This window comes from Xyrauchen texanus, unplaced genomic scaffold (genome assembly GCF_025860055.1).
Source record: "Xyrauchen texanus isolate HMW12.3.18 unplaced genomic scaffold, RBS_HiC_50CHRs HiC_scaffold_420, whole genome shotgun sequence".
Taxonomy (NCBI): Eukaryota; Metazoa; Chordata; class Actinopteri; order Cypriniformes; family Catostomidae; genus Xyrauchen; species Xyrauchen texanus.
Genome location: NW_026266388.1, coordinates 12501 through 29594, shown reverse-complemented (window position 1 = coordinate 29594; position 17094 = coordinate 12501). Strand labels below are relative to the sequence as shown.

At 41.3% G+C, this 17094-nt stretch overlaps 1 protein-coding gene across 1 annotated transcript in view; it reads left to right on the top strand.

Moving 5' to 3' along the window:
• Positions 1-9901: 9901 nt before the first annotated feature.
• Positions 9902-17094, top strand: part of LOC127642143 (RNA polymerase II subunit A C-terminal domain phosphatase SSU72-like) — a gene marked incomplete at its 3' end in the record, with an annotated part of 19674 nt that continues 12481 nt past the window's right edge. Inside the window, exons 1-2 of the mRNA XM_052124848.1 lie at positions 9902-10099; positions 11610-11753. Of these exons, the coding sequence (XP_051980808.1) occupies positions 10020-10099; positions 11610-11753 (224 nt within the window). The remainder of the gene's footprint in view (positions 10100-11609; positions 11754-17094) is intronic.

The following is a 17094-nucleotide window of genomic DNA, read 5'->3' as shown; positions in this document are numbered from 1 at the left end:
GTGGCGCTTACAGGCCACGCCCAAAAAACAAAATTCAAAGTGATACAATTTCACGCCATTTGTCCAAATCTTCTGAAATTTGGTGTACATGCCTCATTCCTCATGGGGAACAAAAAGCCTCAAGAACCCATAACTTCCGGCCATGATGGATTTTCCCATGACGCTGAAAATTTGCTAAAACCTACAAAACTCTTTCTTCTCCTGAACCGTGAGCTCCAATTGACTTGAAATTTGGTACACATGTGTAGAATGGACATCCTTGAAAACGCTACTTAGGAAAAATGAATACGATACAAAATGGCTGAAAGGGGCGTGTTTATGTAAATGTCCAAATTTTAACAATATATACGTGTCAATAAATCAAATGTAATTTTGACTGATGGTTTTTCAAACCTAACATGCTTAAAGATGACATCACTCTGAAGTACTGTGCAAAGAATGGCCATGCTAAAATTCCCATTTTCTGGTCAAAAATGTTCTAATTTGGTAAATTAATAGTACAGGCCAACAGGAATCCACAAACCAAGAATGACCGACATACGCCACTAGGGGCACTACAGGACAAGCTAAAATTCCCATTTTCTGGTCAAAAATGTTCTAATTCGTACAAGAATAGTACAGGCCAACAGGAATCCACAAACCAAGAATGACCGACATTCGCCACTAGGGGCACTACAGGACAAGCCAAAATTCCCATTTTCTGGTCAAAAATTTTCTAATTTGGTACTTTGATACTACAGGCCAACAGGAACCCACATACCAAGTGTGGCCCACATTCGCTCTTAGGGGGCTTACAGGCTACTCCAAAATTTCGCTTTCTGGTCAAAAACGCTCTAATTTGGTACATTGATACTGCAGGTCAACAGGAACCCTCAAACCAAGAATGGCTAACATTCGCCCTTAGGGGCACTACAGGCCATGCCGAAATTCCCATTTTCTGGTCAAAAATGTTCTAATTTGGTACATTAATAGTACAGGCCAAAAGGAATCCACAAACCAAGAATGACCGACATTCACCACTAGGTGGCGTTAGAGGCCGCTCGAAATTCCCATTTTCTGGTCAAAAAGTTATAATTTGGTACATTGATACTACAGGCCAACAGGAACCCACAAACCAAGTATGGCCCACATTCGCCATTAGGGGCGCTTACAGGCCACTCCCAAAATTTCGCTTTCTGGTCAAAAATTTTCTAATATGGTACATTGATACTACTGGCCAACAGGAACCCACAAACAAAGAATGGCTAACATTCGCCTCTAGGGGGCACTAGAGGCCACTTAAATTCCCATTTTATGGTCAAAAATGTTCTAATTTGGTACATTGATACTACAGGTCAACAGGAACCCTCAAACCAAGAATGGCTAACATTCACCCCTAGGGGCGCTTACAGGTAATTCCCAAAAGTCCCATTTTCTGGTCAAATATTTTCTAATTATGTACATTGATACTACAGGCCAACAGGAACCCACAAACCAAGAATGACCCACATTTGCCCATAGGAGGCGCTTACAGGCCACGCCCCAAAAAATATTTTCAAAGTGATACCATTTCACGCCATTTAACCAATTCTTTTGAATCTTGGTGTACATGCCTCATTTCTCATTGGGAACAAAAACGCTTCAAGGATCCATAAGGTATGATGGATTTTCCTGTAGACTGAAAATGTTTCGCTTAGGATTCAGACAGAAATACATGTTTTTTGGATTCATCCATTGAGAGGGTTTAACCCCAACCCTCTACTGATCAATTTGAAATGATTTGCCATTTTGAGGAGGAATCTGCATTGCTGCTTGCAGCTATATTTATTATTATTATTATTATTATTATTATTATTATTCTTCTCCTTGAGCCCCAATAGCTCAAAAAGTCACTGGTCAAAAATTTTCTAAATTGGCACATTGATACTCCATGCCAACGGGTACCCCTAAACCAAGAATGGCCCACATTCGTCCATAGGTGGCTTACAGGCCACGCTCAAAAAACAAAATTCAAAGTGATACAATTTCCACGCCATTTGTCCAAATCTTCTGAAATTTGGTGTACATGCCTCATTCCTCATGGGGAACAAAAAGCCTCAAGAACCCATAACTTCCGCCATGATGGATTTTCCCAGACGCTGAAAATTTGCTAAAACCTACAAAACTCTTCTTCTCCTGAACCGTAGCTCCAATTGACTTGAAATTTGGTACACATGTGTAGAATGGACATCCTTGAAAACGCTACTTAGGAAAAATGAATACTGATACAAAATGGCTGAAAGGGGCGTGTTTATGTAAATGTCCAAATTTTAACAATATATACGTGTCAATAAATCAAATGTAATTTTGACTGATGGTTTTTCAAACCTAACATGCTTAAAGATGACATCACTCTGAAGTACTGTGCAAAGAATGGCCATGCTAAAATTCCCATTTTCTGGTCAAAAATGTTCTAATTTGGTAAATTAATAGTACAGGCCAACAGGAATCCACAAACCAAGAATGACCGACATACGCCACTAGGGGGCACTACAGGACAAGCCAAAATTCCCATTTTCTGGTCAAAAATGTTCTAATTCGTACAAGAATAGTACAGGCCAACAGGAATCCACAAACCAAGAATGACCGACATTCGCCACTAGGGGCACTACAGGACAAGCCAAAATTCCCATTTTCTGGTCAAAAATTTTCTAATTTGGTACTTTGATACTACAGGCCAACAGGAACCCACATACCAAGTGTGGCTCACATTCGCCTCTTAGGGGGCTTACAGGCTACTCCAAAATTTCGCTTTCTGGTCAAAAACGCTCTAATTTGGTACATTGATACTGCAGGTCAACAGGAACCCTCAAACCAAGAATGGCTAACATTCGCCCTTAGGGGGCACTACAGGCCATGCCGAAATTCCCATTTTCTGGTCAAAAATGTTCTAATTTGGTACATTAATAGTACAGGCCAAAAGGAATCCACAAACCAAGAATGACCGACATTCACCACTAGGTGGCGCTTAGAGGCCAAGTCGAAATTCCCATTTTCTGGTCAAAAAGTTATAATTTGGTACATTGATACTACAGGCCAACAGGAACCCACAAACCAAGTATGGCCCACATTCGCCATTAGGGGGCTTACAGGCCACTCCCAAAATTTCGCTTTCTGGTCAAAAATTTTCTAATATGGTACATTGATACTACTGGCCAACAGGAACCCACAAACAAAGAATGGCTAACATTCGCCTCTAGGGGGCACTAGAGGCCACTCAAATTCCCATTTTATGGTCAAAAATGTTCTAATTTGGTACATTGATACTACAGGTCAACAGGAACCCTCAAACCAAGAATGGCCAACATTCACCCCTAGGGGCGCTACAGGTAATTCCCAAAAGTCCCATTTTCTGGTCAAATATTTTCTAATTATGTACATTGATACTACAGGCCAACAGGAACCCACAAACCAAGAATGACCCATATTTGCCCATAGGAGGCGCTTACAGGCCACGTCCCAAAAAATATTTTCAAAGTGATACCATTTCCACGCCATTTAACCAATTCTTTTGAATCTTGGTGTACATGCCTCATTTCTCATTGGGAACAAAAACGCTTCAAGGATCCATAAGGTATGATGGATTTTCCTGTAGACTGAAAATGTTTCGCTTAGGATTCAGACAGAAATACATGTTTTTGGATTCATCCATTGAGAGGGTTTAACCCCAACCCTCTACTGATCAATTTGAAATGATTTGCCATTTTGAGGAGGAATCCGCATTGCTGCTTGCAGCTATATTTATTATTATTATTATTATTATTATTATTATTCTTCTCCTTGAGCCCCAATAGCTCAAAAAGTCACTGGTCAAAAATTTTCTAAATTGGCACATTGATACTCCATGCCAACGGGTACCCCCAAACCAAGAATGGCCCACATTCGCCCATAGGTGGCGCTTACAGGCCACGCCCAAAAAAACAAAATTCAAAGTGATACAATTTCCACGCCATTTGTCCAAATCTTCTGAAATTTGGTGTACATGCCTCATTCCTCATGGGGAACAAAAAGCCTCAAGAACCCATAACTTCCGCCATGATGGATTTTCCCGTACGCTGAAAATTTGCTAAAACCTACAAAACTCTTCTTCTCCTGAACCGTAGCTCCAATTGACTTGAAATTTGGTACACATGTGTAGAATGGACATCCTTGAAAACGCTACTTAGGAAAAATGAATACTGATACAAAATGGCTGAAAGGGGCGTGTTTATGTAAATGTCCAAATTTTAACAATATATACGTGTCAATAAATCAAATGTAATTTTGACTGATGGTTTTTCAAACCTAACATGCTTAAAGATGACATCACTCTGAAGTACTGTGCAAAGAATGGCCATGCCAAAATTCCCATTTTCTGGTCAAAAATGTTCTAATTTGGTAAATTAATAGTACAGGCCAACAGGAATCCACAAACCAAGAATGACCGACATACGCCACTAGGGGGCACTACAGGACAAGCCAAAATTCCCATTTTCTGGTCAAAAATGTTCTAATTCGGTACAAGAATAGTACAGGCCAACAGGAATCCACAAACCAAGAATGACCGACATTCGCCACTAGGGGCACTACAGGACAAGCCAAAATTCCCATTTTCTGGTCAAAAATTTTCTAATTTGGTACTTTGATACTACAGGCCAACAGGAACCCACATACCAAGTGTGGCCCACATTCGCCCTTAGGGGCGCTACAGGCTACTCCAAAATTTCGCTTTCTGGTCAAAAACGCTCTAATTTGGTACATTGATACTGCAGGTCAACAGGAACCCTCAAACCAAGAATGGCTAACATTCGCCCCTAGGGGCACTACAGGCCATGCCGAAATTCCCATTTTCTGGTCAAAAATGTTCTAATTTGGTACATTAATAGTACAGGCCAAAAGGAATCCACAAACCAAGAATGACCGACATTCACCACTAGGTGGCGCTTAGAGGCCGCTCGAAATTCCCATTTTCTGGTCAAAAAAGTTATAATTTGGTACATTGATACTACAGGCCAACAGGAACCCACAAACCAAGTATGGCCCACATTCGCCATTAGGGGGCTTACAGGCCACTCCCAAAATTTCGTTTTCTGGTCAAAAATTTTCTAATATGGTACATTGATACTACTGGCCAACAGGAACCCACAAACAAAGAATGGCTAACATTCGCCCCTAGGGGGCACTAGAGGCCACGCTAAATTCCCATTTTATGGTCAAAAATGTTCTAATTTGGTACATTGATACTACAGGTCAACAGGAACCCTCAAACCAAGAATGGCCAACATTCACCCCTAGGGGCGCTACAGGTAATTCCCAAAAGTCCCATTTTCTGGTCAAATATTTTCTAATTATGTACATTGATACTACAGGCCAACAGGAACCCACAAACCAAGAATGACCCACATTTGCCCATAGGAGGCGCTACAGGCCACGTCCCAAAAAATATTTTCAAAGTGATACCATTTCCACGCCATTTAACCAATTCTTTTGAATCTTGGTGTACATGCCTCATTTCTCATTGGGAACAAAAACGCCTCAAGGATCCATAAGGTATGATGGATTTTCCTGTAGACTGAAAATGTTTCGTTTAGGATTCAGACAGAAATACATGTTTTTTGGATTCATCCATTGAGAGGGTTTAACCCAAACCCTCTACTGATCAATTTGAAATGATTTGCCATTTTGAGGAGGAATCCGCATTGCTGCTTGCAGCTATATTTTAAACTTGGCCTTCAATACAAAGACATTTCTGTCTATGACATTTGTAATACTGTCATGGCTGAGACACGCTTTGATCTTCCAAAGGACACTAATCAAGCAATAGACTTGTACTTGCATTTAACACGAGAACTACCGGAATTCTGTAACTACTAGAATGGCCATAGCGGTCATTCTGACCGTTCATACTAGATTGTACCAAATGTCATGTCATATTTACATTCGAAACTTCTATTGAGGTTTTAGAATGAAGCTTCTAATGTCTGTCGTCATATTTTATGGCGTCATCACCCTAAAAATGTATTGAATAAAATAGAATGGATTAAATGGAGCTGCTAACGCATGAATAGTCCTACATAATCACGATCTTTTTTTGTAATATATAATAGTGCTAGACTATACACATACATAGGCCTATATATATATTATATATTAGCTGCTAGACTGCCCCGGAAGGTGCGTGCCTCAGCTTTGTGTACAGCAAGTTTTTCCACCACAGTGAAAAGGGTTTTGAAAGTCTAAACGCCAACAAACATGGATTGAGTGGAATATTTAGTTAGATAAAAACATGTTGTGAATTTTGGAAATTATTACATCTATCCTTTTTCAAAACATGTTGACTTTTAGACTTTACAACGCTCTGGAGTTATTGGAAATTGGAAACAATCCCATGCAGCCACCACTGGAATCAAAATCCATGAATAAATGAATCTGTTATATTAATAATAAACACCAGGACACGAAATTTAAATTCTAATGAATGTGAAAATGTATTAGTTCATCGACAACCACAGAACTTGCTATTGTAGCTAATTACAGATACAAATTTGATTATTTATATTAAATTATTCTCCTAAAAGGGGGCCCCCCTTTTTGTTCAAGTGAGCCCACTTTTAGGAGAATTCGTTCATAATGATTTTATAGCATATTATTTTCATTATAGTTTTACAGCATGATATTTTTGCTCACAGTAAAACAAATATTGCTTTCTAAATCAGTTTTCCCACAGTTTAGCGAATGTTCATATTCTTTATTAACCGCTTTGGCCATTTTGGGTTTGGCCTGTGTGTGTTTCATACATATCTAAGGTTTTTACTATGCATTGAAATACACTTTGGTGATGTTTTTATAAGCTATTCTATTGATTTGTTTTTATTTTACAAAGAGAATAATTTAATATAAATAATCAAATTTGTATCTGTAATTAATATAATAGCAAGTTCTGTGGTTGTCGATGAACTAATACATTTTCACATTAGCTCCCATAGAGCTCCTGGCAGGATTTTGAGGGATCTCATTAATTCAGAAAAACAGAACAAAATATTTTTTTAATGAAAAATGATCTCATAATTCTGAGATAATTAAGTCGTTAATTCAGAAAAACAAAGCAAAAACTTTTTTTTCCATGAAAAATTATCTCGTAATTCTGAGATAATTAAGTCGTTAATTCAGAAAAACAGAGTCGATTTTTTTTTCTCAAGTGAATGCAATACGCTTCCGTAGCAAACAGCCGCTGACTGTCCGACGGTAACAAGGTTGTGCTGTTTAGGATCCCGCCTCATGAGGAGAAATGAAAACAAATGAGCGCAGCACACAGAAATTCAGTGAACAGCAGTAAAAATTCATGTAGAGTTTTTATATTTATACAGTTAAGCAACATCACACGACCAAGAGTGTGGAATACCACCATGTGACACCAATTTCATATGACAGTTAAATAAACAAGGAAATAATATTAAGTCACTTACATTTTATACGCTATATTGACTCTCACAGGAACACGTAAAGTGTTTTCATTACTGAATGATTCAGCGTTTTGAACGAATCGGTTGAGTCAAAGATTCAATGACCCATATAAATGCCTAATTCCTGAACAAATCAGCAGTTTGAATGAATCGTTTGAATAAATGACTCACTCATTAAGACGTTCAGCCTGCCGCCTCCTACTGATGATTTAGTTTCTTGTTTAAAAGTATTTTTGACTTTATAAAATGATTCTCTCAAGTCTTGGCTATTAAACAATAAATAAGGTAAGACATATTTTTCTTATATATAGTTTAGTAGCCTATTATTCTTTTTGGCAAAATGTATCATTATAAACAACTTTATATCCATTTCCTGGATTTTGTATCGCCATAGTCCCTAAATGTAGCCTATATGTAAATGGAGGAAATGGGATTCAAATAGAAAACATTTTTCGATCGAGAACATCATTGTGTCCCCCCCACTTCTTAAACCAAAGTTACACCCTTGGTGGTGGGTCTCATCAGCAAGAACGACGAGTCAGCATACAGAGAGGAGGTGCAGCGGCTAGCGGACTGGTGTAGAGCCAACAACCTGTCTCTGAATGTCGACAAAACAAAAGAGATGGTTGTTGACTTTAGGAGAGCACAAGGTGAACACACTCCGCTGAACATCGACGGCTCCTCTGTGGAGATCGTCAAGAGCACCAAATTTCTTGGTGTTCACCTGGCGGAGAACCTCACCTGGTCCCTCAACACCAGCTCTATCACCAAGAAAGCCCAGCAGCGTCTCTACTTTCTTCGAAGGCTGAGGAAAGCACATCTCCCAACCCCCATCCTCACTACATTCTATAGAGGGACTATTGAGAGCATCCTGAGCAGCTGCATCACTGCCTGGTTTGGGACTTGCACCGTTTCGGACCGCAAAGCCCTGCAGAGGATAGTGAGGACAGCTGAGAAGATCATTGGGGTCTCTCTTCCCTCCATCAAAGACATTTACAAAAACACTGTATCCACAAAGCAACCAGCATTGTGGACGACCCCACACACCCCTCACACAAACTCTTTACCCTCCTCCCGTCTGGCAAGAGGTACCGAAGCATTCGGGCCCTCACGGCCAGACTGTGTAACAGCTTCTTCCCCAAGCCATCAGACTCCTCAATACTCAGAGACTGGTTTGACACACACGTGTCCTGAGTTGCACTTTAATAACTGTCACTTTATAACTGTCTGCTACCTCAATAACTGCTATGTGCATAGAACATTATCTCATAGTATGTTATGTTTACATCTTTAGAAACTGTCATCTTTTTGCACTACTGAGTACTGGTCGGCGCTGCACTGTCTATTGTCCTGTTCATTGTCAGTAATTTGTTGTACTGTCCTGTACTTTTTGCACAGGTTTGCACGTGCACTTTATATAGGTATATATGGGTAGTTTATATAGGTATTTTATTTCGTTGTGTAGTCTCATGTGGTCCTATGTTGGTCCTTTGTTGTTTTTATGTAGCACCATGGTCCTGGAGGAACGTTGTCTCGTTTTGCTGTGTACTGTACTAACTGTATATGGTTGAAACGACAATAAAAACCACTTGACTTGACTTGAGTAGTATTTGTTTGAGTATTTGCTCATTCAATATTCAGTAGTATTTACTCCACCCACTCACTTGTCATTTGATATTCAGTAGTATTTACTCCACCCACTCACTTGTAATTTGATATTCAGTAGTATTTACTCCACCCACTCACTTGTAATTTGATATTCAGTAGTATTTACTCCACCCACTCACTTGTAATTTGATTTTCAGTAGTATTTACTCCACCCACTCACTTGTAATTTGATTTTCAGTAGTATTTGCTCGAGTATTTGCTCACTCAATGTTCAGAAGTATTTACTCCACCCACTCACTTGTAATTTGATATTCAGTAGTATTTACTCCACCCACTCACTTGTAATTTGATTTTCAGTAGTATTTACTCCACCCACTCACTTGTAATTTGATTTTCAGTAGTATTTGCTCGAGTATTTGCTCACTCAATGTTCAGAAGTATTTACTCCACCCACTCACTTGTAATTTGATATTCAGTAGTATTTACTCCACCCACTCACTTGTAATTTGATATTCAGTAGTATTTACTCCACCCACTCACTTGTAATTTGATATTCAGTAGTATTTACTCCACCCACTCACTTGTAATTTGATATTCAGTAGTATTTACTCCACCCACTCACTTGTAATTTGATATTCAGTAGTATTTACTCCACCCACTCACTTGTAATTTGATATTCAGTAGTATTTACTCCACCCACTCACTTGTAATTTGATATTCAGTAGTATTTGCTCATTCAACGTTCAGAAGTATTTACTCCACCCACTCGCTTGTCATTTGATGTCATTAGTGTTTGCTCCGCCCACTCTCCCTCCTGCCATTGTGACGACACAGAAACAGCTGCGCAGCTCAGCCGCCATTTTATTTCCTCTGCGGCTCCGTGTAAAACGGCTGAATTGAGCTCTCGTGCCGACCCGTTTTTCTTAAACTCTCCCCGGGCTTTAGATAGTGATGCCGGTCCATCCGCTGCGTGTCGCGGTCGTGTGCTCCAGCAACCAGAACCGCAGTATGGAAGCGCACAACATCCTGAGGTAACGACGACGAGAGAAAACCAACTGAAAATCCGCTCGAACTCGAGTCCAACACCGCCGGTTCCGTTAATCTGCGTTATTATAAACACTCGTTTTCGTGTCCAGATGGTCCAAGATATAAACAGTCCACAACACGAAACATAATGTACAGATTATTGATGTTATTTTACAAAGATTATTATTACCTCATGCGTCCAAAAACACGGAAGTCTTTTTCTCCTTTTGTTAGAAAAGCTCAAATCTGAACTTGAAAAACAACGAAATTACTCGAAGACTTGTATGTTTAATACATAATATAACTATAGAGATGGTAATCCCATGGTATCCCTCAAAGAGAGCGTACATGTTAAAAACATGGTATATTTTCCCTGTACCATGATTTTACCTTGTTTTCATTTGGACATGGCAGTACCATTCTCTTTCAGTACATGTTTTACCACAGTACCGTGTGTACAATCATGGTATATTGTGTGTGTGTACAGTATGAGCTCAGGTATATTGTGTGTGTGTGTGTGTGTACAGTATGAGCTCAGGTATATTGTGTGTGTGTGTGTACAGTATGAGCTCAGGTATATTGTGTGTGTGTGTGTGTGTACAGTATGAGCTCAGGTATCTTGTGTGTGTGTGTGTGTGTGTACAGTATGAGCTCAGGTATATTGTGTGTGTGTGTGTGTACAGTATGAGCTCAGGTATATTGTGTGTGTGTGTGTACAGTATGAGCTCATGTATATTGTGTGTGTGTGTGTGTGTACAGTATGAGCTCAGGTATATTGTGTGTGTGTGTGTACAGTATGAGCTCAGGTATATTGTGTGTGTGTGTGTACAGTATGAGCTCAGGTATATTGTGTGTGTGTGTGTACAGTATGAGCTCAGGTATATTGTGTGTGTGTGTGTGTGTGTGTGTGTGTGTGTACAGTATGAGCTCAGGTATATTGTGTGTGTGTGTGTGTGTGTGTGTACAGTATGAGCTCAGGTATATTGTGTGTGTGTGTGTGTGTGTACAGTATGAGCTCAGGTATCTTGTGTGTGTGTGTGTGTGTGTACAGTATGAGCTCAGGTATCTTGTGTGTGTGTGTGTGTGTACAGTATGAGCTCAGGTATATTGTGTGTGTGTGTGTACAGTATGAGCTCAGGTATATTGTGTGTGTGTGTGTACAGTATGAGCTCAGGTATATTGTGTGTGTGTACAGTATGAGCTCAGGTATATTGTGTGTGTGTGTGTGTGTGTGTACAGTATGAGCTCAGGTATATTGTGTGTGTGTGTACAGTATGAGCTCAGGTATATTGTGTGTGTGTACAGTATGAGCTCAGGTATATTGTGTGTGTGTGTGTACAGTATGAGCTCAGGTATATTGTGTGTGTGTGTGTGTGTGTGTACAGTATGAGCTCAGGTATATTTAGCTCAGGTAAGATCCTGTGGGATTCATCAGGAAGGATATCTCCTGACGACTCGTGTCATTTGTTGATATCTCTTGTGTTGTGTTTAACTGTGTATCTGTTATTTCTACAGCAAGCGAGGGTTTGCCGTGCGTTCATTCGGCACCGGAAGCCACGTCAAACTGCCTGGACCGGCTCCGGACAAACCCAACATTTATGACTTCAAAACCACTTATGAGCAGATGTACAACGACTTGGTCCGCAAAGACAAGGAACTGTATCCCACACACACACACACACTCGGAAATACACACCTGTTTGCCATGGCAACAGATGCAGGTACAAAGGATGCCCAAAAGCTTAACAAACCCCTGTTATAGACTCCATGAACACTTGCTGAGCACCAGATTAGCACTGGGAATGATTATACTGATGTGTCCTCCGCTGGGTCACAATAGAGCTCAGGAGCTTGTAGTCCAAAAACCTGGAAGTTGGGATTTTTATAAAGGGGGTTTTTCATTTTAAGAGTAAAATCAGGTCTGTGGGAAACTTGACGATACGGGACGCTTTGTTCTACCACATCAGTTACACACGCTCAGGCTTGAGTTTGGAAGCCGTATTGCACACGTGTTTAATTTATATTTATTTATATTTATGTATTTGGCAGACGCTTTTATCCAAAGCTGACTTACAGAGCCCTTATTACAGGGACAATCCCCGGAGCAACCTGGAGTTAAGTGTCTTACTCAAGGACACAATGGTGGTGACTGTGGGGATCAGACCAGCAACCTTCTGCTTACCAGATTACCAGTTATGTGCTTAGACCACTACACCACCACCACTCCATATAATTGATGTTGTAGAACAAAACGTCCCATATCGTCAAGTGAAGCACAGACCCTTAAAATGGAAATATCCAGAGGGAACCATGGCGATTAATCTTTCCGGTTCAGGAACCGCTTTATGTGATAATATTACGATGATTAATTGTGATCGTTTATTCGCCAGTCATCATCATTGCACTTTGGTGGTGCTTCATCGTTGGGCCATAAAAGTGTTGCTCGGTCTCTTTCATTTCCCCAAAATACTGCAATGGCCTTTGAGTCTTGCCGTGAAGCAATAATGTTTTTATTTATATTGATTTAAAGTATATGCAATAGTGTTTAGGTAGCAAGTAAAAGTTCTGTTGGCTGGAGTTAAAGGAATATTCCGGATTCAGTACAAGTTAAGATCAATCGACAGCATTTGTGGCTTATATTGATCACTACAACAACAAAATATCATTTAGACTCGTCTCTCCTATTCTTAACAAAAGCAAAAATCGGTTTGTTTTTCTCCCCAATCTCGAACGCCCAATTCCCAATGCGCTCTAAGTGCTCATGGTGGTGCGGATACTCGCCTCAATCCAGGTGACTGAGGACGAATCTCAGTTGCCTCTGCGTCTGAGACCGTCAATCCGCGCATCTTATCATGTGACTTGTTGAGCACGTTACCATGGAGAATTGTGTGAAGCCTCCACATGCATTACGTTTCCATGGTAACGTGCTCAACAAGTCGTGATCAGAGTATGTGAGCAGAGTGGTGGTGGCGTAGTGGCTAAAGCACAGGGCTGTTAATCAGAAGGTCACAGGTTCTAACCCCACGGCCACCACCATTGTGTCCTTGAGTAAGACACTTAACTCCAGGTTGCTCCGGGGGGATTGTCCTTGTAATAAGTGCACTGTAAGTCGCTTTGGATAAAAGCATCTGCCAAATGCATAAATGTAAAGAGCGGCAACTATTTCCCCTCCGCGCTCATTCTTTAATAGCTCCACTCCGGGTCGTCCATTTCCCGCTCCATATTCGCCCCATGGCACAAATAGTGCTTTGCTACCTCTCCACTGTAAAGTTATTTCAGTATTCTTCTAATATTACCACCTTCCACGTAGGGTTGCACGTTATACAACGGTTTGAACACTGACAGTTATCATACCATGTTCATTATCTACGGTATTGAGAAAAAATGCAACCGGACGGAGAATCTCACGTGCGCATCTCCTCTCCTCGTCTGTCAGACTCGTCAACTTGCGCCACACACACACGAATGCAGCGGAGAACATGTCTGAGAGAGGCGAGGGGGTCTGACATGCGTGTGAGTTAAAGCAGAGTTTCTCAACTGGTTTATTTGGACTGGGTCACGGACAGCAGGGAAAGAGCAATGCCATGGGTCTCCCATTGAAGATATTTCGGTGGTCTAAGACTGCCGACTTAGATTTAATGATAATCTCGCTAACAGCTAAAGCAGACATGGGCAACATACGGCCCGCGGGCCGGATCAGGCCCTGCACATGGTTTAATGTGGCCCGCGGGCTGGATCAGCCTCATTTATCGTAAAAGTGTTTTTATTCTTCATTGGATATGTCAGTTAACTTGCATTGGGACGTCACGCGTCTCCACAAGCGTTTAACATGCTCAGGGTTGCCAGATAAGAGACGAAACACCCCAGTTTGAGATTTATACTTGCGCAAATTGGAAATATTCCGGCTAATGTAATACTAATGCAACCCTGCCCGTCTCACTTTCCCCTTTGAACAAACTCACAATCTGTAGTTTAATATTCTGCTCATGGAAAAGTGTTATACAGACACTCCGTGTCCATTCTTCAGGCTGCTTGTGATGTTTGCTGCTACTACGCAGGTAAACCTTCTCCGTGATTAAATCTAAAAGTCGATCTCTGCATCATTCACATGCGAGCAAAAGCAAGCCAGAGACGAATATGTAAATGTATTTATTATTTGTGCAATTTAATAATGTTGAAGTCCCTTCAGACCTGTATGTTTAACTCTTGCAGTAATTATTCATCATAGTCATGCAGTCTGTGTTACTCAGTTGAGTGATAAAGTCAAACGTTGACATCAACAACAGAAATAATGACACATGATGCAGGTGCTCATACTGGAAAACCATGAATAAAACTATACAACATAAGAGGAAATGCACCCCAGGATACATTAAATACAGGTTATGTTTAATCTATGGCAGGTCGACACTTGATGTCCAATGTAAAATCTGTCCTGAAGCTAAACCAGTTGAGAAGTCTGTCCACACATCTACAGTATATATTAATTATTAATAATCACAAGACATTACTATAAGACCAGTTGAGAAACTCTGAGATAAATATACAGACCGGAACAGTCGTGCTTCTACAGTATAATAACTGTTAATAATATACTTTATAAGCTCACACAGCTGATGTTATTCTTCATTTAACATATAAACTAACATGCTTTAGTTATATAACATGTTATAGTTACACTTTTATCATGGTTATAGTTCTGTTCACTTATTTATTCTATTTATTTTATTTTCAAAAGGGAGAATAAAACACTAAAATAATATAAATGGCTTCAATTATAATAAAGTGTTTGCTCATAATTAAAATAATCTTCAGTTTTCACTGACAACAGTAATTGTGTAATACCGTTGCAACCCTACTTCCACACAGAAGATGTGTTAAATGAAAAATAAACACAATACTAGAAGCTACGATGTGCTTAACATTAGCCCAAAACTAAATTAAACTATTTTACAGCTAACGTCTGACGCATCGGTGGCATTCTCTGCGTTTCATCAATTCAGTTCATTACTAAGATAGAAATTACCAGAACAAACATGAAATCAAATTAATAAATGACCCCCCGTTATTAGGCCAATGTATTATTTCCTGTTATTGCACTTGTTTTAATGAACCGTGCGCTATAATTCTGTGAACGAAAACCCTTCTCAGAATAATCTACACATTTCTTGAGCTTCTGCAGATATATAATGCATGAATTACATTCCATTAAAGTCAAACTGCACAATATCCTGTTGATTAGTTTGTGTTTTACGATGTTACACTTCAGTTATATTTAATACGGGACACAATATTGAGATGCTTTAGAGTGATGATATGATTATTCAGTATATTTATATATTACTGACCTTTAGATTTACTCCCCACATGTGAACGCATTATCATCGTGTCTTTTAGGATTTCACCACTCGTGTTCTCCTTCACCGTCCCGTCATTAATGTTCACTATATGTCAGTTGACGTAAGAATAAAGAGACACGGGCGTATCTCAATAATCGGAGCATGAACACAGGAAGTAACCTTCCGCTCCTGTCAAAATCATGCGCTCCGCTCCTCGCTCCTGTCAAAATCATGCACTCCGCTCCTCGCTCCTGTCAAAATCATGCGCTCCGCTCCTCGCTCCTGTCAAAATCATGCCCCTCCACTCCTCGCTCCTGTCAAAATCATGCACTCCGCTCCTGGCAAAATAATGCCGCTCAGCTCTTGGCAAAATAATGCCGCTCCTCGCTCCTGTCAAAATCATGCACTCCGGCCTCGCCCTGTCAAAATCATGCCGCCCGCCTCGCCTCCTGTCAAAATCATGCACTCCGCCTCGCCCTGTCAAAATCATGCGCCCGCCTCGCTCCTGTCAAAATCATGCACTCCGCCTCGCCTCCTGTCAAAATCATGCGCCCGCCTCGCCCTGTCAAAATCATGCCCTCCACCTCGCTCCTGTCAAAACCATGCCCTCCACTCCTCGCTCCTGTCAAAATCATGCACTCCGCTCCTCGCTCCTGTCAAAATCATGCACTCCGCTCCTGGCAAAATAATGCCGCTCCTGGCAAAATCATGCCGCTCAGCTCTTGGCAAAATAATGCCGCTCCTCGCTCCTGTCAAAATCATGCGCTCCGCTCCTCGCTCCTGTCAAAATCATGCAGTCCGCTCCTCGCTCCTGGCAAAATCATGCAGTCCGCTCCTCGCTCCTGGCAAAATAATGCCGCTCCTCGCTCCTGTCAAAATCATGCACTCCGCTCCTCACTCCTGTCAAAATCATGCACTCTGCTCCTCACTCCTGTCAAAATCATGCCGCTCCGCTCCTCGCTCTTGGCAAAATCATGCCGCCCGCCTCGCTTGGCAAAATCATGCTGCCCGCCTCGCTTGGCAAATAATGCCGCCTCGCCCTGTCAAAATCATGCACTCCGGCCTCACTCCTGTCAAAATCATGCCGCCCGCCTCGCCTTGGCAAAATCATGCCGCTCCGCTCCTCGCTTGGCAAAATCATGCACTCCGCTCCTCACTCCTGTCAAAATCATGCCGCTCCGCTCCTCGCTCTTGGCAAAATCATGCCGCTCCGCTCTTGGCAAAATAATGCCGCTCCTCGCTCCTGTCAAAATCATGCCGCTCCGCTCCTCGCTCTTGGCAAAATAATGCCGCTCCGCTCCTCGCTCCTGTCAAAATCATGCCGCTCCGCTCCTCGCTCTTGGCAAAATCATGCTGCTCCGCTCTTGGCAAAATAATGCCGCTCCTCACTCCTGTCAAAATAATGCCGCTCCGCTCCTCGCTCTTGGCAAAATCATGCCGCTCCGCTCTTGGCAAAATAATGCCGCTCCTCACTCCTGTCAAAATCATGCCGCTCCGCTCCTCGCTCTTGGCAAAATAATGCCGCTCCTCGCTCCTGTCAAAATCATGCACTCCGCTCCTCACTCCTGTCAAAATCATGCCGCCCGCTCCTCACTCTTGGCAAAATAATGCCGCCTCGCTCTGTCAAATCATGCACTCGCCTCACTCCTGTCAAAATCATG